The following is a 24,158-nucleotide window of genomic DNA, read 5'->3' on the forward strand; positions in this document are numbered from 1 at the left end:
CCGCCAGCGCACCCTCCGGGCGCGGGGCGGAGGAGGAGGAGGAGGAGGAGGAGGAGGAGGAGGAAGGAGCCCCGGCGGCGGGAGGAGCCCAGGGAGGCCCGGGGCCGTGGCGATCCGAGCGGGAAGAGGACCGACGTGTTTCTAAAAGGTCGCAACCGAGACGCCCCTTTGCCGGGGACGCCATGGAGGGCAGGACGGTGCCCGGGCGCCGCCGAGGGCGCCCGCCGCCCGCACGCCCCGCTCGCGGCCCGGAGCCCGAGCCCCGGCCCCGCCGCCGATTGGCTGAGCCGCGGGGCGGAAGTGATGCTGCTGTCACTGGCTGCCGGGCTCCCGGGGCGCCGCGAGTTTCCGCGGGGAGGCGGCGGCGGCGGCGGCGGCGGCGGCCGGGCGGGTGAGCGGGGCGCCCGGTGGGGGCGGGGCGGGGCGGGGCGGGGCGGCGGGAGCGGCCCGGGCCCGGGGAGTCAATGAAGCCGAGGAGCCGGGGCCACGGGCTGCCAGGACCGCCCCGACGGCCTCTCCTGCGCCGGGGCTGGCCACGCTCCCTCCTCTCCCGGGGCACCTGAGAGCTGCGGGTACGCGGCGCGGCCGGCCGAGGTCGCGAGCTGCCTGCGGGCGCGGGAGGCGGCGTCGGGGGGCCCTGCCCAGGACCCCGGGGCGGGTGGGAGGCGGTTCTGCCCCGCCGGAGGCCGGGGACCGAGCGCTTGCGGGGTCTGCCCTCGCTCCCGGCACGCGGGGCCCGCGGGCCTGCCCCAGGACCTTGCTTCACTTAGTGAGGTCGGGAAAGGCAGCTGAGGCGCGGGGAGGGATTCGGGAGGGAACGTGCCCGGGGACCTCGGGAGACGTGGACTGCGGTTGTAGAGCGGGCAGCCGCCGCGGCCTGCCCCCCCTCCCCCTCCCCTCCCCCTCCTCCCCCTCCTCCCCCTCCCCTCCCCCTCCTCCCCCTCCCCTCCCCCTCATCCCCTCCCCCTCCCCCTCCCCCTGGGCGCTCCTGCCTCCTGCCTCCTGCCTCCGGCTCAGGCCACCGTCCCAGCAGACAGCCCTGCTTCTCCTCTCCCTCTGCTGCTCCCTCTGCTTGTTCTCTCTCTCCGTGTCAAATAAACAAATAAAATATTATATATATATATATTTTTTAAAAAAGCTTCCCCTTCCTAAAGAGACTTCCATAAAATACCTGTTTTCCTGTAACGTTTTAAGTCGGCATCCCTTTGTGTATGTGTGGGTACCCAGCCCTGCCTGGGGGTGACACAAGCTCCGAGCAGATGATTCTAAAGGAGCCCAGTAGCTCCATGTTCTGCTGCCCACCCACCTGCCCCTGTCCCCACAGTTACCCACCAGTTCTAAATCTAGCCCTTCTGAAATCAAATCCCAGCCGGGGGTGTCGGGGTGTCGGGTGTCGGTTGGGTGATTGGAGCCTGAGCTCTCGCTTGCAAGTCACCCAGCCACACTAGTGCCTAAGGATTCCGGCCACTGCTACTTTCCAAATTTCCCGTCATCTCTTCCTTCCCGGTTGCCCACTTGCTTTTTTTTAGGCCTGCTCGGTTTCGCTTGCATTCTCAGGTTTTCCCCGTTTCCCCTGCTTACTACCTACGCTTACTTAACCTGGCGTCCTTTGGAGATACAGAACTCAGGAAGTTAGCTACCACCTTGACTTCTAGGAAATAGTGCTATGGGCTTCTCCGTGGGCGTATCTTGGCAACAGTTCAAGCCCTCTCCTAGGCCTCTGGGGGGGGGGGGGGAGGATGGCATGATGGTTAGGATAAGAAGTAGTGTTTCTGGGTCTAGTACTAAGATTTGGCCTTACCGTTCCAGTTCTGTGCCAGTCTACAACCAATCTGAGATCCCTGGAAATGACAATCATTGCCAGTTCCCTTAGTCACAGGTCATGGCTGGACTCTGCTTGTTCCACTGGACGAGGGAGGACACCATTTCTTCTTCTTCTCTTGGGGCCCACAGGTCTGCAGTCTGTGCTCAGAGTCAACACTACGCAGTGAGAGTGATGCCTTTTCTCCATTTGCACAAAATGAACGTGAGGTGGTTAGCCAGACCAGGAGCTCAACCTCACACAGAGTCCAGGTAGGACTGTGGGCGCCATTGTGGGGAGTCGGCCCGGAGGACAACTGGACTGAGAGGTCACCTGGGGAAAGACTTATGTCCCCTCTAAATAAGGGAGGAACGTCTCTTCTAAAGAGTAATCATGTTTCCGCCAGTAACCTACGGGAGCGATACAACTTTTGAGCCCTTTTCAGGGCAACAGCGGCAAAGAGCAGCATGTTGCCTGTGAGCGGTTGGATGGTCTGCTTGATTATCTGGTGAGGTGGCGATTGCCATCCTGCTGTGGAGGTGTCCACTGGGGTTAGTATTGGCCCACACCCCACTGTGGGGGGTGAGGGGAGTTAGTTCCTGTTGCTCAAGAATAAACATGAATAAAAAGAGAGGATCAGATGTTTAAAATTTTAAAAGGAGTGGATTGGGGGCTTCTAGGTGTGACACATTGGTGGCCAGGTCTCCCCGCAGATACCCACACAGGTTGCTGATGTGCTGTCTGTTTGTCTGCAGCCTACTGCGCTGATGCCGAAGGGGAGGCAGAAAGTGCCACACTCGGATGCCCCCCTGGGCCTACCCACCCACCTCTGGCTGGAGTTAGCCGGGCTCTTCTTGCTGGTTCCCTGGGTCATGGGTCTGGCAGAGACAGACAGGCCTGGAGCCCAGGGTCCAGGGGGGCTAAGCTGGGCTGTGCATCTGGACAGCCTAGAAGGCGAGGGGCAGGAAGAGACTCTGGAACAGCAGGCAGATGCGTTGGCCCAGGCAGCGGGGCTGCTGAATGCTGGGCGCATCGGGGAGCTCCAGGGCTACTACCTCTTCACCCAGCCAGCTGGGCACCAGCAGGAGCAGCAGGTGGAGGCCCTCCGGCAGCAGGCGGAGACTGTGTTAGCCAGGCACGAAGCTGTGCGCTGGCACTCAGAGCAGAGGCTGCTCAAGCGGGCCAAGCGCAGCGTCCACTTCAATGACCCCAAGTACCCACAGCAGTGGCACCTGGTGAGTGTGGCCCTGCCGCCGTCAGCCGTCAGGCGGATAGGGTCTGGGTGCTCTCTTCTTTAGCGGGCTTCTGACTGTATTCTTCTCCCATTGCTCTCTTCCTTTGCCTGAGGAGACATTTCTGCGGGCTTCAGTGCCACATTTGGCCCTCAGGCTCCCCCTTCCCTGTGCTCACTTCTGCGGAGCCAGGGGACTGCAGAGGTTAGGGTGTGGGTGCAGGGCCAGGCTGCCTGGGCTCAAATCCAGCTTTGCCACTTACGTGGAGATTGTAACAATACATACCTTGTGGCATTCTGGTTAGGATAAGTGAATTAATAACTTTTATTGCCGGTGAATAATGTCTGGCCTTCCTGGAGAACAGGGTTGTGGCAAAGCCCTCACTTGTCCCTCTTGCCCCAACTACAACCACCATCTGGCTTTTTGATCATGGCCAAGAGGGCAGAGGGACTGCTGCTCTAACTTGTCTGTGTGTGAGTTGTGTGAACTATGTTGTGCGTCCCTGGGCTCCCAGGGCTCTGGGAAGAGCTCCTGACCCTGTGTCTCCCGCAGAACAACCGGCGGAGCCCCGGCCGGGACATCAATGTGACAGGTGTATGGGAACGCAATGTAACTGGGCGAGGGGTGACCGTGGTGGTGGTGGATGATGGAGTGGAGCACACTATCCAAGACATTGCACCCAACTATGTGAGTGGCCCTAGAACACCCCCTCTGACTCGCATGTTTTACCTCCTTCGGGACACTGCCTCAGCCTGGCCCCTTTCTTAGGGGTCCCTCGGCCACACAAAAGGGCCTGGGAGGTGGGCTGGCATTTCCTCCAGCCAGCATTCCAGTCTGGCAGCTATGAAGCAGGGAGGGGACTCCAGGTGGCACTTCCTGGTTCTGGTTGCTGCTCCCTGCCCTAGGGAGTAAGGAGTGGCCCCTGTGGGCAACTTCCCCCTCCACACAAACCCTGAGCACGTTCCTCTTCCCAAGATTTAGGTAGCTCTAAGTCTCTTTTATCCTGGACCTCCCAAGCCATGGAGTAGTCTCCTGGAACCGTTGTTGTAACAGTCAAGAAAGAAGTTTGCTGAGACCTTCTTTTGTGCCCCATGTGTCCTTTTCTCAAATCTGCATCCTGAGAGAGAGATGGGCCTGTTGCATTGGCTAGGACCCCCAATGTCCCAATTTCTCCCAGGTCTCCTCTCCCCCTGAGCTCCAGGGCCTGACCCCTTAAGACTTGTGAATGACCACATGTCACCCCCCACATACTATGTTTCAGAGCCCCGAGGGCAGCTATGATCTCAACTCCAATGACCCTGACCCTATGCCACACCCAGACGTGGAGAATGGCAACCACCATGGCACGAGGTGTGCCGGGGAGATCGCCGCTGTGCCCAACAACAGCTTCTGTGCAGTGGGAGTGGCATACGGGAGCCGCATCGCAGGTACCTTCTGGTCTAGCCTAGGTGGGCTTCTCCTGTAGTGACAGTCTTCACTCACTGCCTGTCCTTCCCCCAAGTCCAGAGGTGTCTTGTAGGACACATCAGTTCACTGATTTTCATCAGTGCAGTGGTATTTCAAACACGTCATTAGCCTCAAACCTTATATAAAACAGATGAGAGTGGGACTGGTCCTGTTGTGGGATGGAGGCCTCCTCAAGCCCCAAGTGCTCCGTCACCTCCCCCCTTTTTCTGATCAATTTATGTCCCATCAAATGACCCAGCTCACTGTAACAATGACTCCTTTTCCTTGCCTGGGTTATACTTATATTTTCCTAATTCCCCAAGTACCCTTTTACCTTCTTTTCTTCCTTGTCCCTGTATGTCTGTGGAGGCTCCCCTCACACCTCCCAGCTCTCCAGCACCCAGCCCCTCTGATGCTTGCTATCTGTGCTCCCTCCTTTCAAGAGAGCTGAGCAGCTCTGGCCCCCACGGGAGCTTGTTCTAAGGCTCCTTCTCCCAGACGTTGTCCATCAAGGCAAGACGTGAAGGGTGTGAACGGGGAAGCCCTCCCCGACTCCTCATGAGTGCTTGGAACCCACAGACTGAACACAGGCTGCATTCCTCTTACACTCCAGCAGAGGTCAGCAGCCCTCTCCGTAAGAGCTCCGGAGTGAGCCAGACGCTTCAGGCCCCAAGTCCCTTCAGAAAGCTCCATTTGTCCGCGTGGTCACCAGGATGTGACCCAGCCCATTTGAGAGGGTGAAATTAGGCATCCGTGGAGCAGTAACAGTAACACGTACCACTTACTGAACACCTGAGTGTCAGGCACCATAGCGGTGCTTCTTTACGTGATTAAGGATGCAAGTCAGGGAACCTTGGCTACCTCCATTCTAGCCCAGGCTTCTTCCCACCAGACCACATGATCCTGAAAATCTAAGATTTAGCATTACGTAAAAAAACATTCTGGTTTTTTTAGAACATCTTTCCAAAGATACAAGAACGCTCGGAGGGAAAAGTCTCCACGTGTGGCTCCTCACCACTCAGCTCCTCATCGGGTCAGGGATGGGGGAGGGACCAGAGTAGTTGAGGAGCTGATGTGGCCTTCACTGCCTAGGTATCCGGGTGCTGGATGGGCCCCTCACGGACAGCATGGAGGCCGTGGCTTTCAACAAACACTATCAGATCAATGACATCTACAGCTGCAGGTAAAGAGAGCCAGGAACACGGTGAGGGAACCCGAGGCTCCAGCACATGGCACAGAGCCTCCAACAGCGGAATGGCAAGATGGGCTGCCTCGGGCAGGTCCCTGCTGGGGGTCCTCTCCCTGGGTTCACCTTGGGAGTTCATCGCTCTGATTTCTCCAGATCCCTGGCTGCTGGGTTCTCAGTCTTAAGCCCCACGTCACCCCAGTGACCAGGTTGCCGCACGAGGAATGTGGCAGTCGGCCCCATGTGTGTTTGTTTCAGGAGCTCCTCAGGGCTCCTCTCTGACCACAGTTGAGCCAAATGGCCCTGCACCCGTTCCCGCGACCCTACACGTGTCAGTGCACCTGCAGCTTCAGGCTCTGGTGATGGTTGGGAAGGGGATGGGGACGTGGTTCCTGAAAAAGAGAGAAACTGAGTTTAGGCAGCCCTCATGACACTGATGGCATCTCTTTTTCCCCCAACCAGCACCTCCCTCAAAAGCACATCACCCACAGGATACATTTCCCTTAGAAAAGGTATAGAGTGGGCAGCCCAGGTGGCTCAGCGGTTTAGCACCGCCTTCGGCCCAGGGCGTGATCCTGGAGTCCTGGGATCGAGTCCCACGTTGGGCTCCCTGCATGGAGCCTGCTTCTCCCTCTGCCTGGATGTCTCTGCCTCTCTCTCTCTCTCTCATGAATAAATAAATAAATAAAATCTTAAAAAAAAAAGAAGGTTTAGAGAACTCCTTAGACCCAGGAATTGCTACAGATGGAGTGCTTCCTTTGTGGGTACTCTGCCATCAAGCTTGGTCTGAGTTCTCTTCATCAGGAGATGGTGGCCACCTGTCCCTCTCAACCAATATGTATCATCCCCTGCTCCCTAGGACCTGAGGAAGGATGTTTAGGGACCGGTGAAAGTAGTCCTAAGCTGGGAAAGTTTCTAAGGAAAAAAAGAGCCTTATCACATATTTCTGTTCTCCACTTTGGAGCAAGGGCTGGATCATTGAACTGGAACCCCTGGGGAGACAGGAAGACTCCAGACTGGGGTGGGGAATATTGAGACTGGGAGGCCTATGGGTAGCTGTAGCGTGGCTCTGGCTCTTCCTTCTGGGTATTTCTCAACAGCTGGGGCCCAGATGATGATGGGAAGACAGTGGATGGTCCCCATCAGCTTGGAAAGGTAACTGAACTGCATGAAGGTTGAGAGGCCTTCTCCATTCGGGTCCTAGAACTGCTCTAAGCCACTGCCTTTCCTACCCTACCCGCCCCCTCCCCCCCCCATCTGTGGTGCCAGACTCCTGTCATCCAGCCCTACCACCTCCTTTTGGGCAAGTCCTCATAACCTAGGGGTGGAGAGTGCAGGGGACACTAGTTCTTGGAGAAGTGGAAGGATACCTTGAGCTGTTCCCTTTGGTTTTGTGCTTGTGTCCCCTCCCCCCATCACTGGGCCCAGGCGATTCCCCCTTGCTCCAGTGCCTTTGGGCTTTTTTTCCCTTTTCTTTCTAGAAGAGGAAGAGTTGTTGGTATGGAAAGTAGAGGTTCCTTTTCTGGGCGTTCCTTGGCTGACCCAGGACATTTTTGCTCTTCAGGCCGCCTTGCAACATGGGGTGATTGCTGGCCGCCGGGGCTTTGGGAGCATCTTCGTGGTGGCCAGTGGCAACGGAGGCCAGCACAATGACAACTGCAACTATGACGGCTATGCCAACTCCATCTACACTGTCACCATAGGTAGCAGCCTGGCAGCTGTGTGCATGAGCATGCGCGTGTGTCACTCTGTAGTGAGGAGTGTATGTGGGACTCAGTAGTGGAGGGGTTGTGTGTTTTGGAGTGCCCTGGCTTCTGGGATGTCTATCCAACTGTATGAGCACGATCTTCTCTCCAGGGTCCTGCAGTTAGGAGGGAGTAGCCCTGCTTCAGAGGATCTCGGGACTCCCTCAGATGTCACTGTACCCTGGAAACACTTTCAGCGCATCATCTGCTTAGGCCTCTGCTGCAGCCTCTCTTAACATGGGCCACTGGCCACCTGCCTGAAGGCTTCTCTGACACCCCCGAGCGTGAATTAGATGCCCCGTACCCGTGCCCCCTACCATAGCATCCACTGCCCAGCCGTGTTTATTCACTTGCCCGACTTCCTCCCTGATTTTCAGCTCTTTGAGATAAACACTCTGGCCTTTGCCATGAGGCCCCAATGCCTCTCACAGTGTGGGACTCACAGTTGATAAATAATAAGTTAAAAAACATCGAGGAAGATGAATGTGTGGGTGGACAAGTAGATGCAGAAGTGGAACACCCCCAGTTTTACCGGGGAGCCTACTGAGAGAATGGTGTTAGGGCCCAGAACACCGTCTGCCATTTGAAGTTGCCTATTCAGGTGAGGAGTGTGTGCGCTCTGAGGCACTGGAGCCACAGGGATCAGTTTTTAAACTCAGGGCAGCTCCTGGATAACTGTGATTTCATCAGGCTTCAGCTCTCATCTCCTCTACTCTGTCCCCAGGTGCTGTGGATGAAGAGGGACGGATGCCTTTCTATGCTGAGGAATGTGCCTCCATGCTGGCGGTCACGTTCAGTGGTGGGGACAAGATGCTCCGGAGCATCGTGAGTGCCTCCTGGGCCCCGCACTCCCTGCCCCTGCGCCCAGAAGACTTGTCCCAGGCAGCACAGCCGTATTTCTCTGTTCCTTGCTTCCCTGGGCCACCCTTCAAGTCCTCTTCCCTAGCAGGTCTGGGTCTCAAAAGGGTATGCCACTGTTGGAAAATCAGAGCTGAGGACTCAAAATAAATCTGTAAATGGTTTTTACCTTTAAAATTTTAACTTACAAATATACATCTTGTCATAGGAACTACTAAGCGTCACTCTGATTAAAGAACTCTTTTGAAATGTCTTCCTCTGGTAGAATTGGGGCTTTGGCAAATTCCTATAGGCTTAGGAAGAAATCTGCATTCCATTGCTCTTTGGCCCTTCTGTAAATACTGTGAGTTCTGGGCACGTTCCTCGTTGGGAGTAAAGCTAGTGGTTCTCTTTATGGGATGGGCGGGAAAAGGAGTCCGGGAAATGTCTCTTGTCAGCCCAAGAAACAGTTCTTTCCTTGGAGCTAGAACTGGAGCCATATCAAATAGAAGATCAGAGCAGGCAAGTGGAGCTTCTCAAGCTGTGGAACCTTTTAAAGAATTCAGGGTCCAATGCCTACACTGATGGCTGGCTCAGCTCCATCCCAGCAGGTTCAGGCCAGGTCTCTGGACTGTGACCCCAGAGCTTCGTGCCTGCCCCTGCTGACCAGAATAGTCAGTAAGCTCCATGGAAGAGCTGGGCTAGAGCCTCGGGAGTGTCCTGCTTCTTCAGTGGCCTAGGTACTGGAGGTTTCTCCAGAGCCATTGGGAATCAGGCCACTCTGTCATCTGCTGGGTTGGATTCATTTTCCAAAACTGAAATTTTGCTTTGCCAATAAGTGATTTCTGGCCAACACATTGTTCCAAGGCCCTGTGCCATTGGCCCTCAGCCTCCCACCCCTGCCAGGGAAGAAGGAACAGGGAGTGGGATAAAGTAAACATGCCAGAGAGGCTGTGCCCAGCAGTCATGGGTCAGGTTCAGAGGGCACCCCACCCCAGGCCAGGCTGGGTAAGGAGGAAGAACAGGAGCAAACTGTGCTCCTCACGCCTTGGCAGAAACTGGGGGATTCACCCCACTCACCGCACGGTCGCTCCTCTTACACTGCAGCACCTGGATGTCCTCCTAATCCCTCCACTTCTCACCCCCACCCCACCTTCCATCTGAACTGTGACTTGTCCAGATATGAAGAGAGACTTAGTTCGGCCAAACTCCTGACTTTTAGACATCCCTGCCTGGGAAACCCCCATTGCCAGTTTCTGTTGGGTGACCAGCTCAGTGGAGTGGTCTCCCCAGTGCAGGGCGTGGAGCCTGTGCTGCCCACCGTCTGGGTGCCTGGGGCGCCTCCCTGGGCTTTCCCGGGGGGCTCCTGCCAACGTTGGCATGTTCACAGCCCACGTGAGACTGTCCCCATGACGCCGTTTCCTTAACAGGAAAAAACCCAGTCTGCTCCCTGGCATGGACCAGCCTCCCCAGTCTCACTGAGACTACAACTTGGCGGTTTTTTTCCCCTTTCCTTGTGGGAGCGCAGGGCACCTGGGTGAGAATTGCATCTCTCGGCAGCTGCTATGACAGCTAGGAGGGAAGCAGCGAGGACAATGGAGAAAGGACAGTTCTTGGCAGAAGTTAGTGCCCTGATATCTGCCCCAGAGAGAAGCCTGGGAGAAAAAAGTGCTTAGCCTTAACACTGGCACAATGTCCTAGATCCAAAGGGCCATCGTAGAGCAGACGTAGGCAAACCCTTTGTAGCACCAGGACCAATTAGAGCACAAAAAGAACTTGATGCCATCTCTTCCTGCAGGGAACCCCCCCACACACACACACACCCTCCCCCCACTGTTGCCTCCTACCTGAGAACCACAGGTAGAGAAGGGAGGCTCATGGGAACCACCCTGAGGCATGGGGCCCAGAGCCCAGAGGCAGTTGGGGCCAGGGTGAGCGGGCAGTGTAGACACAGCCCATGTTGAGCCCACGGGGCAGGCAGGGGCCCTGTTCCCTCTCCCTGGAAACACACTCCCTCTGTTCACACTGATGTCACTCCAGCCCCTGTCGCTGAGCTGCCAAGTTGGATTTCCTTGAATGGTGCCGTCACTGCTGTCTCAGCTCCAGCTGGGGCCCGGGAGCTCACCCTGCCACTTCCTCTGTCTAGCACAGTTGTGGGGGGTGCAGGGTCAGAATGGGGAATTTGGGAAACTGTTATTAGAGTAGCAGGAATCAGGAAGCTGCCCTCCACCCGCCTGTGAGGCCTTCCCCACAGCTCCATCTTTCTTCCTGCAGCCAGACCCTCCTGGGTACCTCTTTAGTCTTTATTCGTCTTTTCTCAGTTCTATAGAGCTTGTCCTTTGTCCTGACCTGCTAGTTGGCCTCCCCCCTGAGGCTTGTTCTGAGCGGCCATCCCCTCCCCCTCTCTGCGCAGCACCTGTGAGCTCCGTGCCTAACCCAGCCTCTCCCCCACCCACTCCCAAGGTGACCACTGACTGGGACCTACAAAAGGGCACAGGCTGCACTGAAGGCCACACGGGGACCTCAGCCGCAGCCCCCCTGGCAGCGGGTATGATCGCCCTAATGCTACAGGTGCGGCCCTGCCTCACATGGCGTGACGTCCAGCACATCATCGTCTTCACGGCCACCCAGGTGAGACCCTGTCAGCCAGACACATGGCCTGGCCCCACTTTACCCAGAGTTTCTGCTCCCAAGCACTTGGAAGGAGTGAGAGGCTTCAGACTCACCCAAAAGTGAGGTGCCAAATGCTTTACAGAGCTTCCTATGTATAGAACAGGTATGGGGACCCCATCATGGGCCTAAACTCATCCGTCCCTGTTCTACCTATGCCATTTCACCTGCAGAAGAGCCCTCTGGGCTCCTTTACTCCGGGGCTTGGCTCCCTCTCTTGGAGCAAGCCATGGGGGTGGTGATGTCATGGGGCTTTGCCCTTTTGTCCCAGCTCTCCTTGGGGAACCCGTTCCTAGTTGCCTTAGTGGGAGAGTCTGGATGGGGTCAGCCAGCAGGGTCAGCAAGGAAGCCAGAGTTAGGTTGTTGACATTATAGTTGACCCTTGAACAGCATGAGTCTGAATGCATGGATCCACTGTAAATGTATTTTCATCATAACATTTTCTTTTCTCTAGCTTACTTTCCTGTAAGAATACAATATATAATGGATATAATATACAAAATATGTGTTTATCAACTGTTTGCCAGTAAAGCTTCCTGTCAACAGCAGGCTATTGATAGTTAAGTTTTGGGGAGTTAAAAGTCAGAGATGGATTTTCAGCTGTGGGGGAGGAGGGCTGGCGCCCGTAAGCCTTGAATTGTTCAAGCATCAGCTATACTTTGGGAGCCCCCAAGACTAACCAGGACCTCTGTTCTCTCAGTATGAGGATCGCCGTGCAGATTGGGTCACCAATGAGGCAGGCTTCAGCCACAGCCACCAGCATGGGTTTGGCCTGCTCAATGCTTGGAGACTCGTTAATGCAGCCAAGGTGAACAGGTGTTGGCAGGGCAGGGACCCCTGCATGGGGTGGCTGAGGGAGGGGGCCATAAGTGCCTAAAACCTTGCCTGGCACGTCGTAGGTACTTAATAAATGTTCTTCATTTCATTTACCATCATGCCAGCCGATACCCATTTTTCAAACAAAGAAGCAGGTGCAACATTATCATTGAAGTTTCCAAACTATTGGTAGAGAGTATAGCTTGGGGCTCTCAGGGGGCTCTGGTTCTCCTCTTCCACCCTGGACACGGCCACTTCCTCTGGTTCCTTGTTTTGGTGCCACGGGGAGTACTCCTGAGGGTCATCAAGAGCCTCAGGAGTGAAAGGAAGTGATGAGGAGAGAGAAGAAGGGCTGGGCCCTGAGGATCGAGTTGATGAGTGTGTGTGGTCCATCCTATTCATTCACCACCATCCCTTTCCTTTAATAGATCTGGACCTCTGTCCCTTACTTAGCTTCCTATGTCAGCCCTGTGTTAAAAGAGAACAAGGCTATCCCGCTGTCCCCCCACTCACTGGAGGTCCTGTGGAATGGTAAGTAGTCAGCAGAAAGGGGGTTAATCTGGGGCATGAGGTTTGGGGCGGGGTGATGGGGAAGTTAAACTCATCGTCCCTGCCTTTAGGAGCTGAGCTCCAGCCAGACCTGTGGAGTTTTCTTTGACCATTTTAGGACATGTTGCTGCTTCTGACTTGGCTGGCCTCTGGCTGCTTGAATAAGACCTTTCTCCTGAGTTACTAGTAGTGGGTAGGAGCTGCTGAGCAACCAGTCAGGACAGTGTGGGGGAGGAGTGGCGCTGGGACCGAGCAGACGAGGCAGGACTTGAAAGATGCTTCTTTGACTTCCATGCCAGGAATTGCCAGGCAATTCTCTTCGGCCTAGTGGCCTCTGGATGAAGTAAATGAATTTCTTCCTTTGATTCTCTGGCTTGTCTAATATAGAAGTCAGATGGGCTGTTTGGGGTGGGACAGGAGGACCTGGGTGTCTCCCTGGGGTGTAGTTGCCTGCCCCCTGCCCCCACCTCCCGTCACACCCAGAGTCAGTGGTACTGTCTGAAGTTCTGCAAGTCAGAGGTGTGGTTTGTGTCGAGCACTGAGATTGAACCCCTGCCCAGAGAAGAGGGAAGCTGGGTGACAATGCTTGGCATCTGTCAGCAGATTCCCCCGAGTTCCCGTGTGAGAGTTTCCCTACTTCTAGCTCCGAGGAGGATTTTATTTTTTTTCCCTTGAGGAATTTTGACAGGCAGAGTTATTTTGCTATTTTTTGTGAAGATCGAAGCATGCCATGTTTGGGGCCCAAATTAGAATTCCGTCCTCAGCCACTCTGGTTTGATCCTAGAAAGTGATCAAACCAGAGCAAGAACAAGAGGAGGAATGGCCAAAGAAGGGAGCTCAGAAGGGCAGGGGCAGCTTCCCTTGGGTGGAGGTTCCCCTGAGAAGGGTTCCACTTTCTGTCTCCCTAACCGTGCCCAGCACTTGCCCAGCTTCCCTCTACGTGGAAGGAAATCCATGGACCTGGTTCATCGCACTTTCCGTAAAAGGAATGCTATCTTGGAAAGGGCACCGGCCAAGGCAGAGAAGTGCAGGAACATTCCTAGGAATGCAGTTCAGTCGGAACCCCCCCGGGATCTGTACTGACAGGTCCTGGAGATAGTGTGCCCTCTAATTTGGACCACTCATCCGCGACTCTCCGACTGTCCTTTAAGTAATAGTGTGACCTGTAGTCACACTTATCAAATGGGAGTTGACTTCAAAGAGGGTTGGGGGCCTTCCCAGCCTCGTCACCATCTTCTTCCCACTGACCGGGGGACATTGCCCCAGTAAGCAAGACCAGCCTCCCTGGCAACCGCTTGTTTGTCACTAGGAAGGACAAATGGTCCTGGGCCAAGAAGAGTGGAAAATGGGGGTAGTGGGAAGAGAGGAAGAAGCAAAGGGAGGTGTAGACTCTGAGTTTTGCTAGTGTGGAGCGTAGTGGGCAGGGCAGCTGCGAATTTCTGAGGTCAGCAAGGGTGTCTTCCCTCTTGTGACTCCATTTACCCCCTGGAGAAGACAGGACAGAAAGCGCAAGCTCATGGGTATGCCCGGAGGTTAAAGAGAGTCTAGTTAACAGAGATTAGGGTAGCTCAGCCCTAGACTGTCCAGAAACATGCCCCCGTGGCCAAACTTTGGTCTTTCCCCCCAAGACCTGGGGGAACCCATGTCTGAGGGCTCAGAGTGAACTTTTTGTAAGGTGGAGGGGGCTGACCGTGCCACAAGAGGAGTAGAGGCGAGCTACTACTGAGACTCTAGAGCAGGCGTCCAACAGAGCTTTCCACAGTGATGGAAATGTTCTCCGGCTGTGCTACTCAATTCAGTGGTTCCCAACTAGGAAACAAGTCCCTGCCTGCCTCTGACCTGGAACCCTTGAAAGTCAATTAGCTAAAGCCTTGCTCACTTGTATCACCCACTCTCTCTGCCACAGAAGACTCAGTTCATTGCAATGAGCTTTCTATCCCCACGTCACCATGTGCTGTTGGATATTCCACCAGCAGAAGTCATGTCATACATGCAACGTTTTAGATTTCATTGTCACCCCCTTAGAGCCAGCTGGCTTTCCAGTGTCTCCTATTTTCTGCCAGAGCCGTTGCCACCACACTTGAAGCTTTGGAGTTGTCAGCCACCACCCCCCACCCCCCACCCCCCACCGGATCCCTTAATTCTCCCCAGGTCTTCCTCTGTCCTTCCCCCTGCACTGGAGTCTTTCACATATTTCTCTGGAATGTCTCTTGATTGATTCACTCATTCATTCTGCTAACGTGAGACGCGCCTCATTCCAGGCACTGTATTAAGTTCTGGGGATTCAGAGATAAGACAGGATCCCTGCCCTCAGGAGCTCACAGTGGGGGAAAGGTGGCCCCGGCTGCAATAGAGATGACACCGGTGTCACCGAGAGATGACTCCTGCTTGGGGAATACGGGAGGGCTCTTGGAGGAGCCAGGGACTGACAAGAATTCCAGCATGTAGCTGGCCAGGAGAAGAGGTGAGGAGAAGGACATCCAGACAATGGAGGCCACACCTACAGAGTCAGTGGAGCTTTGGGGAACCGCGAGCCCACATGGTAGAGCTGGGGCAGGGGCATGAGGAGCAGGACCAGATAGAACCGGGTGTGTCATGGGGGGGAGTTTGGACCAGACCAGGAAGGCTGTGTGTGGGGAGCCTTTGAGATAAGTTGTCACCAATTGCTGGTAGGGAAAGGTGAAGGAGAACAATCCCTTGTCTTTTAGACCTACATACTCTGTCTCTACTGGTAAGATTACAGGGTGCCTGGAGAGGCCATCGAACGACTCTGGGAAGGGGAAGAAGTGGGGACCATTGATGAAACAAGATTGGCCATGTGTTGATAAGTATTGGAGTTAGGTATTGAGAACATCTGTTCTATTTTTTATATGTGCCTGGAATTTTCTCTAGTAAGAATATATGTGTGTGTGTGTGTGTGTGTGTGTGTATATATATATATATATATACACACACACCCATATATGAATGTATATATAAATAAATTTATATGTGCATTTATATTTTTAAAGCCTTTTTTTTTTAAAGATTTTATTTATTTATTTGACAGAGGGAGAGAGCTAACAAGCACAGCAGGGGGAGCTGCAGAGGGAGAGGGAGAAGCTGAGCAAGGAGACTGATGTGGGGCTTGATCCCAGGACCCCAGGATTATGACCCGAGCCATAGTCAGACACTTAACCAACGGAGCTGCCCAGGAGCCCCCATTTATATTTTTTAATATATAAAACGATTTACAAGTTTTTGAGCTTGAGCAGCTGGGTAGATAGTGATGCCATCAAATGAGATGAAGAGCCCAGGCTGAAGGACAGATCTGGACAAGGACTGGGGAGTATGAGGAACTGAGGCCGGGAATTTGGCTCTGCTGTATTGGAGGCTTCTGGGCAACATCTAAAGATTATATCCAGAAAGTGGTTGACAACATAAGTTCAAAGGTCCATACTGGTGGCAATGGTTTGGGAGTCACCAGTAAAAGCAGAGGAAAGGAGAAGAAAGTTGCCCAGGGTTGGCAGGCAAAGGATAAAAGAGGACCCAGAACACAGACTGCATTAAAGGCGTAGTCCAAGGAAAGACACTTCTGAAGAAAAAGGGGAGGGATGAAATGGGCCAGGAGGTAGGAGGAGAGTGTCACAGGAATTTTGGAATTCGGGCCATCTCAGTGAGAGAGGGCAAGGAGACAAGACGGAGGGGCGGCCTTCTGTTTGCCGCACAGGTCCCTGGTTACCTGGAGAACTGCCTGTGTACTCATAGGGGCCAACATTCAATCACACCTGGTTGAATAATTCATGGGGATAGAAGATTTCGGTTAAAGATGGCAGCTTGAACATGTTCTTTTACTTCTGCTTTCTCCCAAAACCTCACCAAAATAAGAATAAAGGAATAAAAATGGCATAAGCACAAGGACAAAGAGAATGGGAGAGAGACTAGAACCAATGAGAGATTTCATCAAATTTTTGGAAGATGGCAAATGAATGGAGAAGTGAGCAGGGCTGAGAAAATTGCATACCAAATACCTGCAAAGGCGATACTAAGAAACAAGCCCCTTCATGCCACAGAATCCCAAAAGGCTCAGGATTTGGAGGTCCCATATGTTCCAAGAGACAGAGATGAGGTATGAGGCGAAAAATAGGGAATCGCTGAAAAGATAGACTCCTAGGCACCTTCTCCCTTCGTTGGCAGCCAGCTGATGCCCCTTCCTTGTCCTGGCAGGAGTGGGAAACTTTGCTCTCCAGAGCCAAGGAGGGTACAGGGGGAGGGGGACTCTCCCCTCCAAGCCAGCTGCCCAGATCCCAAGGCCCTGGCAGCCAGGAGATCCAGAGGCTCTTCTCTAGAACAGTAGGAGGATCCCTCATGGAAAGACTTGGAGATAGAGATACAGAGGGCTCCTCCACAAACCCGTCAGGTGCCAAGCCAGCCCTTAGGGAAGCCCCCCAGTATAAAGTTCCACCCATGCTTAGACCCTCCAACTGGCTTTTAAAGCTGATAGAGATCATTGCTCACTTGAAAAAACAAAGAATAGAAAACTTCCAAACCCTGAGGATGGTTGCAGTCGCTAAAATTCAGCGGAACTAATTATCACGTGGGAAGGTCGAATAAGGATACTTTCAGACCTGCAAGTCTCGTTCATGCTCTCTATGTCTGAAACTGCCAGTAGAGGCAGTGATTCCACAAGGAAGGATAAACCAGGGGAAGGAAAAGATGGGGGATACGGCAGCCTGGGTGGCTCAGCAGTTTAGCGCTGCCTTCAGCCCAGGGCGTGACCCTGGAGTCCTGGGATTGAGTCCCACATCGGGCTCCCTGCATGAGGGAGCCTGCTTCTCCCTCTGCCTGTGTCTCTGTCTCTGCCTCTCTCTGTGTGTCTCTCATGAATAAATAAAGTCTTTAAAAAAAAAAAGAAAAGATGGGGGATAGAGAAAGGGCGTGCAGACTGAGAGGAAGCAGAAGGACAGGGAGGCCCCAACGCAGTGGCAGCGCAGCAGATAGGAACAGGAGCCTGGGAACCCAGGTTGGAGGCACCGGGGGAAAGTAGCACCGAGGGAGCCTCTGATCTGTTTGTTCATTTGAAGAAATAGTACTCAGAGAGGTTATGTGGTTCTTTCGTGCAGTTTGGGAAAAATTAGAGCTGGGGAAACGAATTTAAGTAAACCAAAGAACAGGGCAATGATTAACTCCAGAGGGTAACCAGCAAATTGTTCAGAAAATGAAATCATTATATACTCCTTGGCTAAATTCCATATAATATTTATAAGGCCATGTAAGAAAACAAAATATTAATCTAACTAAAACTTGTGATGTAGTTATTTTGAGAAGATGGACAGGAGGGTAGAGAGAAGGTCTGGGCATGGTGTTAAATCCTTCTCTGCTATAATCAGAAGTAAATAGTGTCTAAAGCTGATAAACCATGAAATAGTCACACATGCCTATTTGGAAACAAAGGTAGGTCCCAGAAGAAAACAACCAAAAGCAATAAACAGCATCTGCTTCTGTGGAGTGGCTCATGAAGATGGTGAGGAATGGGTTAGGAAATTGCTCTTTGACTTGTGAAGCCATGTACACTGTCTTGATGGAAAAAATGTTAAGAATGGATGGGAGGGTAAGAAGTGCAGATAGTGAATGTAGACATCTTTTCCAAGAAGTTTCCCAGTAAAGGGAAAGACATACGACCCGATACTTACATGGTCTTAGTACTCGGTACTGTTCTAAGTGCTCGACGTGTATGAACTAATACAATCCTCCAACCAGCCCCACGAGGTAGGTAGTGTTACTCTCCAAGATTTCCAGTTAAGGAAACAAATCTGATTCTCACATTTAGGACAGGGCTGCGCTAGGGAGGATGCACCCAGGGTGGATGGCTCCAGAGCCCACATTCTTAACACTGGTGGGCAGAAGGAAGTGAAGAGTTGAGGGAGGGTTTATTTGTTTTTGTTTTTTTTGTCTGTAGTAGAGACATAAACAAGCCGATCCAGCCAAGGAGATGGATCATGGGGCTGGTCTGATGTTGGACCCTTGCCAGCCAGTTGCTGTGAAAGGGAAAGAAAGCAAAGGAGCTTGAGACCATAAACAAGAGGGTGTTGGAGAGCTGAGCGGTGGGGAATCTTAGCCCTTAGGGGAGACGAGCTGGGTGGAATGCCAGGAAGTGAAGGACGAGGTCAAGAAGGGAGAGAGAAAACAGAGGTGACAGGTACTTGTTTTCAGAAAAGGTGGGCCACTGGCTTTGAAGACTCGCCGGGTGGAATGGAAGAGCACGCACACTTGGCCACATCTATGCCCGGAGAGAGGTCGAGATGGGTGTTTACCACAACACGCGATCTAGAAGTGTGGGAGCTTCTCTGCGTTTTTGCTCAACTCCTCTTCTGATGTGTCTTCAATTCATTTGCATCGCTTATCTGAAGAAACCCACAATGAGAGTCTCTAAACCACTCAGAAGTGAAGCAGTCCCAGCTAACGACAAGGCCCAGGGCGTGGTCGTGGAAGGGGGCGCCAACATGGGCAGACCAGAGAGGCCAAAATATGAGGTCACGACGTGGGACAGCGGTCCTCGGAGCAGGAGCACCGCGGGGCAGGGGATGACCAGGCGGTGCACCTCTATGAGCGCAGCAGGGGGGAGCGGAGGGGGGCTGAGTAGGAGGCCCACGGGCAGACAGTAGTGGTGCCACCGACCCGACCGAGCCTTGCCTTCCTCTTGCTCCCATGGCAGCCATCCACCCTCTCACCGGAAAGTGGAGAGCTGGTCTCCGCCTTGCCTGTTGGATAAGTGGAAGAAGTGCTTTAGGAAGAATTTTTGTCTCATTGCCCCCTAATTTTTTTTTTTTAATATTCCCCACTTGAGTCTTCCACCTTAGTAGTTTGTGTTTTTCTTAAACTTCGTTTTGAAATAACCATAGATTCACAGGGGGTTGCAAAGCAATGTTTGGGGGGAGTTTCATGCACCCTACTCCCCATGTTGGTGTCTGAAACAATTCTAATACAGTATCCAGTCCAGTAAAATGACATTGCCATGACCCATGGGGCATAGTCAGATCTCCCCGGGCAGACAGGCACTCCTATTTGTATGTGTGTATGTCGGGGTGGGAACGGGGCTCCAGCGTGTATCCAGCACTACAACCAGGATCCAGAGGCCCCCACCCCCACGCCCGCCTCTCCGAGCCCCACTGTGTCAACCCTTTGTGGCTCTGCCCACGCCCTGGGCCCCATCCCCAGTGCCTGGCAACCACCCATCTGGCAACTGTCTGCACACTTGTGTTATTCATGAATATTACACAACGGAAATCACGCACTGTGTATCATTGTGAGGTTGACTGTTTTTCATTCAGCATCATTTCCTCGTGGTTTATTCACTTGAGTAGTTTTTTTAGAAACTTGTACTGCCTTCCGTATGGAACTTATTCATTTCCACCCCTACCTTCGGGCCATCTCCCCTCCTGGGCTGTACCACTGCCTGCCAACACTGTACCCGTCCCTTGCCGCCTCCTGCAGATCTCCCTGCCATGTGCCTAGAGCCATCTGGGTCCTCTCTGTTCTAGCATCAGTTATGTACTCCTCACACCGTCTCGTTCTCCACTTGCAGGTAGAAGGCAGAGATCATGTCCAACTTACCTTTCTATCCCCAGCATCTAGTACAGTGCCTGAAATGTAGGAGGTACTCAGTAAATTATTTTTTGGATGAATGAATGGTTGAAGTTGCTGTTTGGTTCTTATATTGTGTCTTGAATATGTTACCTTCCCAACGAGACTCTAGATTGTCAACCCCTTGACAGCAGCCACGACAATCCATTTATTCGCGTGTGCAGTTAGGGCTGCGTTAGGTATTTGTATGTGGCTTCAATGAGCATGTGCCTTTGTGTGTGTTGGGATGAAGTGAGGGCGTAAGTGTTTATGGGGCTGGTCTCCCAGCTGCCCAGCCTGACTTCCCACAGTCAGCAGGACGGACCTGGAGATGTCGGGGCTGAAGACGCTGGAGCACGTGGCGGTGACAGTCTCTATCACTCACCCACGACGCGGCAGCTTGGAGCTGAAACTGTTTTGCCCCAGTGGCATGATGTCCCTCATCGGCGCCCCCCGCAGCATGGACTCGTACGTACACCCGTCCATACCTTTGAGCTTTTTTTGCATCAAGGGTCTTTGCAAGGAAAAGATACAGGAGATGTGGATGCTGGCCCTGCCCTGAGCTCTGCGGCACGGGCTGACCATGGCAGCTGGAAGCCATTCATTGCCCGTTTTGTATAAGTCACTTACAATGTGCCAAGCACTGTACTTGACCAAAATTTTCTCTAATTCTTACAAGAACTATGCAGAGGAGCCTTTAACCTCCTTTTACAAATGAGAAAGTAAGTCGCAGAGCTAGTAAGTGCCTGAGGAAGTAACAGCCTAGATCTGTCAGGCTCCCCAGCCTGTGCTGTCCCCACATTTCTTTTCCCACTGTGACATGTTGACACCAGTCCCTCATCTGGGATCCCCTGGGAAGGGACAGCTCTTGGGGACCCCTCATGGCACGCTCCCCAGTGGCTGAGGCTCAGGCCACAACTGCTACGTTTTGACGGCTACTGCAGTGAGGAAATCATGTTTGTGGGCAAAGGGTCAGTTTGCCCTGCCCTACGCCTTCCAAGTTTTCTACTCTTTCCTGCCCCCCACAGAGATCCCAACGGCTTCAATGATTGGACCTTCTCCACTGTGCGGTGCTGGGGGGAAAGAGCGAAGGGGACTTACAGACTCATGGTCAGGGATGTAGGTAAGCCTGCCTGCCTTCTGTCTGGTCCCTCTGGAGCGCAGAGCCCCCACAGAGACCATCCCGTGGAGAATGCATAGGGTTGCCATTGGACCAACAGGGTAGATGCCAAGAAGTACATCCCATCTAAAATATGGGTGCTGAAATCTGAAATTGTTCATTGATACTACCTCTCATATTCCTTGGAGAAGTGACTGATCCATTTTTCCTCAGGATAGCAACAAAAATTCCCTGTTGAAACCACATTTCAAGTTCTTTCACATATAACCATCCTTCGACCAGCCCTGGTAGGCAGGTAAGGGCAGGACTAATTTTCACCATTTTTTGGTTGTTGTTGTTTTTTTTTTTTTTTTTTTTTTTTTTAAACTGAGGTCCACCCAAAGGTCTGAAGTGACTGGTACAAGGTCATACAATATTCCAGAGGAGACTGGAAACCAAACCCAACTCTCCTGGCTTCCAGCCAAGTTAGGTATTCACTAGACTGGTGGTTTTCAAACCTTTCTTTAATTTAGTAGGAAAAAAATTTTTTTTCAAGCAAAATCCCAACTGAAACCCTAAAATATGAAAGAAACAAAGGCAGAACTTCTTTGCTTCGGAGTTAGACCTTTCAGCCTCCCAGTCTCCATCCCTAAGGGCACCCCGTGAGGCACACCTGCAGAAGCCCTGGTCAGTGGACACAGGCCTCTACTGCAGCAGATCGTGTGCTCCAGTCCCCCTAGGGGGTGGGGCGGGCAGGGCCTCTGCTGCTCGCAAGGCCAGTGGAGGGGCAGGGCTCACGGACACCCCACTTGCTGCCCTAGGAGATGAGACACTCCAGCCTGGCATCCTCCGGCAGTGGCAGCTGACCCTGTATGGCTCTGTGTGGAGTCCAGTAGACATCAAGGACAGGCAAAGGTAGGTGCCAGATGCAGGTGCCAGGGCGAAGCTGCTCATGGGGCTGGAGGAGGCCTCTGAAGGAGCTCCACCTCCCTGGGAATCCACAGTACAGCTCCCCACCCCATTTTTGTGATGAGGCTTCCTCCCTCTCTCCAGCCCTGAGGTGGGAGGAGGAGTGAGGGCCCAAGGGAGGGGGAACAAGTTCAGGAGGGCATCCTCATGTCTTTTCTTCTCCACAGACTGTTAGAAAGTGCCATGAGTGGAAAATACCTGCATGATGGCTTCACTCTGCCCTGCCCTCCTGGGCTGAAAATCCCCGAGGAAGATGGTTATACCATCACCCCTAACACCCTCAAGGTACGAGGGCCTGGCCTCCAGCTCCAGCTGGGTGGGCCAGCAGGAGTGTCCCGGCAGATCGAGTCCTTGCTGGGGTACTCCAGGGGACTTGAGAAGTGAGGGGCTGGGAGGACCTGGGTTGGGGCGAGTACTTCAGGGTGGGAGAGGTAGTCCCTGGAAGGTGACAGGCTTTTTCTGAGTTCATCGTTCTGGGCCGAGGAAAGCCACAGGCTTTGGGAAAGCATCACTAACTTAGGTGCTTGACTTTTCCCCAGACTCTGGTGCTGGTAGGCAGTTTTACCATCTTCTGGACCGTTTACTACATGCTGGAAATATACCTGAGCCAGAGGAACGTGGCCACTCACCGAGTTTGTAGGAGTGGACCCTGTCACTGGCCCCAACGAAGCCAAAAAGCCAGGGAAGAGGGAACAGAACTAGAATCAGTGCCACTTTGCAACAGCAAGGATCCAGATGGAGTGGAGACGGAACATGAGGGCCCTCCTACCATCTCTGATCCCCTTGCCCCAGACCTGCTGGCTCCAGGGGACTGGGGCCCATCCCAGGACAGGAGTACCCTGAACTGCCCTCATCATCACCTAGCGCCAGACCTGTTGCAGGGGAAAGAGGAGCAGATTTGCTGACCCTAACAGACTCAACGTGGGACGGGCTCTTCCTTCCTGAAGCCAAGGAAGCTGGGAAGGCTGCTCTGAAGTCCCGGGAGCTCTGGGGAGAAGGCAGCCGTGATGCTAGCATCAGGAATCCACAGGCCTAAAGAGCGCGCTCTGACTTCACTCCGGGAGGGCGAGGGCCTTCTGAAACTGCAGTGACAGGAAGAGTCCCGGAGAACAGTGTGGCCACAGCCACTGGATCTTCCTCCAGCTGGGCAGGGGCTCTTGGTCAGAAGGTCTTGGACACGTGCTCAGCCCCTCCCATGGGGCAGGCCTACCACCTCGTTTCTCCTGGGCAAGCCAGTGATGTGGGTCACGGGGACCCTCACCCACCAGCGGCCGGGGTGGAGCCTGCGATGGCCAAAAGAGCCTCTCTGGAGAAACGTCACTGGGTCACATGGGAAGAGGGCTCGGGCTGAAGGCTGGGAAGAGCCCGTGGCTATATGCCTGCCTTTTAATGACCCAGGACCTAGAAACAGCCGTCTCTTCCTCTCCCTCCGCCCCCTCCCTGCCTACGCCTGGAACCTAAGACGTACTGGTATGGCAGTTAGCCCTCTACCCAGCACTCGCCCTGAAAGCAGCTGCCTCCGTTAGCCCCCATCAGAAGCCAAGCCCAAACACACCCCGATTCCTTCCCCGGCGCCCCTCACCCTCCATCCTGAAGGATCGGTACGATGCTCCTGGCAAAGCTGCGGATGGGCATGGGTCCCCGGCGCCTGCGCGGCTTCACGAGGCGGTCTGTGGCAGGACTGTGACGGGGGCAGCCACTGCCACTCCAGCCCTGCGACCAACCGCCCTATCTTCCCCTGCACAGTGCTCAGGGAAATGGCCTTCCCCGCTGGAGGCCAGCCGTCTGCCTGACGGGCTGTGACGCCTCCCGGCATTGGCCTCCTCCCCTCTTCTGAGCTAGTTGATTGATCAAAAGTTTTTTTAACGCTTAAGATTTGGGTTTCTCTTTTCACAGCCACATTTGGTTGAATGTTTTTCTGCACAGCTTTTCCAAAATAAAAACCTTCCACGCAACGCTGCCCTTCCCCATCCTTTCCTCGGCCTCCTAGAGCTAATGCCAGTTGCCAAGTCGCTCCTCCCGGCCTTCGGTCCCTGAAGTTCACTCTCCTCCTCCTCCGCCTGGTCCTCTGAAGGACGCTGACCCCTCCTAGGATCCTAGGATTCGAGGAGTCCTTCAGAGCTGGCGGCCAGGAATACCCATAAATGTTCCTTGTCTCTTGCCTGCTCATATTTCCTGGAACCAGAAGTGACTAGGGCAAATCAAA

The 24,158-nt window shown here is 53.7% G+C and overlaps 1 protein-coding gene across 11 annotated transcripts; it reads left to right on the top strand.

Annotated features, from left to right (window-relative positions):
* Nucleotides 1-6: 6 nt before the first annotated feature.
* PCSK7 (proprotein convertase subtilisin/kexin type 7) lies at nucleotides 7-23,907 on the top strand. Of its 11 annotated transcripts, none has more exons than XM_072729704.1 (18): nucleotides 7-148; nucleotides 1,954-2,073; nucleotides 2,208-2,352; nucleotides 2,557-3,036; nucleotides 3,586-3,720; nucleotides 4,295-4,460; nucleotides 5,572-5,662; nucleotides 6,766-6,820; nucleotides 7,230-7,368; nucleotides 8,135-8,235; nucleotides 10,711-10,878; nucleotides 11,618-11,725; nucleotides 12,162-12,264; nucleotides 20,196-20,352; nucleotides 20,913-21,007; nucleotides 21,805-21,898; nucleotides 22,120-22,237; nucleotides 22,492-23,907. In XM_072729704.1, exons 4-18 carry the CDS (start codon nucleotides 2,569-2,571, stop codon nucleotides 22,855-22,857), a joined length of 2,364 nt encoding a protein of 787 aa, XP_072585805.1. In that variant the 5' UTR covers nucleotides 7-148; nucleotides 1,954-2,073; nucleotides 2,208-2,352; nucleotides 2,557-2,568; the 3' UTR covers nucleotides 22,858-23,907. The 11 variants fall into 11 exon arrangements, 10 of the variants coding, with proteins under 10 accessions (XP_072585805.1, XP_072585806.1, XP_072585811.1 ...); XM_072729703.1 differs by lacking the exon at nucleotides 7-148 and adding an exon at nucleotides 304-391; XR_011995809.1 differs by lacking the exons at nucleotides 7-148; nucleotides 2,208-2,352 and adding exons at nucleotides 310-391; nucleotides 21,218-21,299.
* Nucleotides 23,908-24,158: the final 251 nt, after the last annotated feature.

Source organism: Vulpes vulpes, chromosome 12 (genome assembly GCF_048418805.1).
Source record: "Vulpes vulpes isolate BD-2025 chromosome 12, VulVul3, whole genome shotgun sequence".
Taxonomy (NCBI): Eukaryota; Metazoa; Chordata; class Mammalia; order Carnivora; family Canidae; genus Vulpes; species Vulpes vulpes.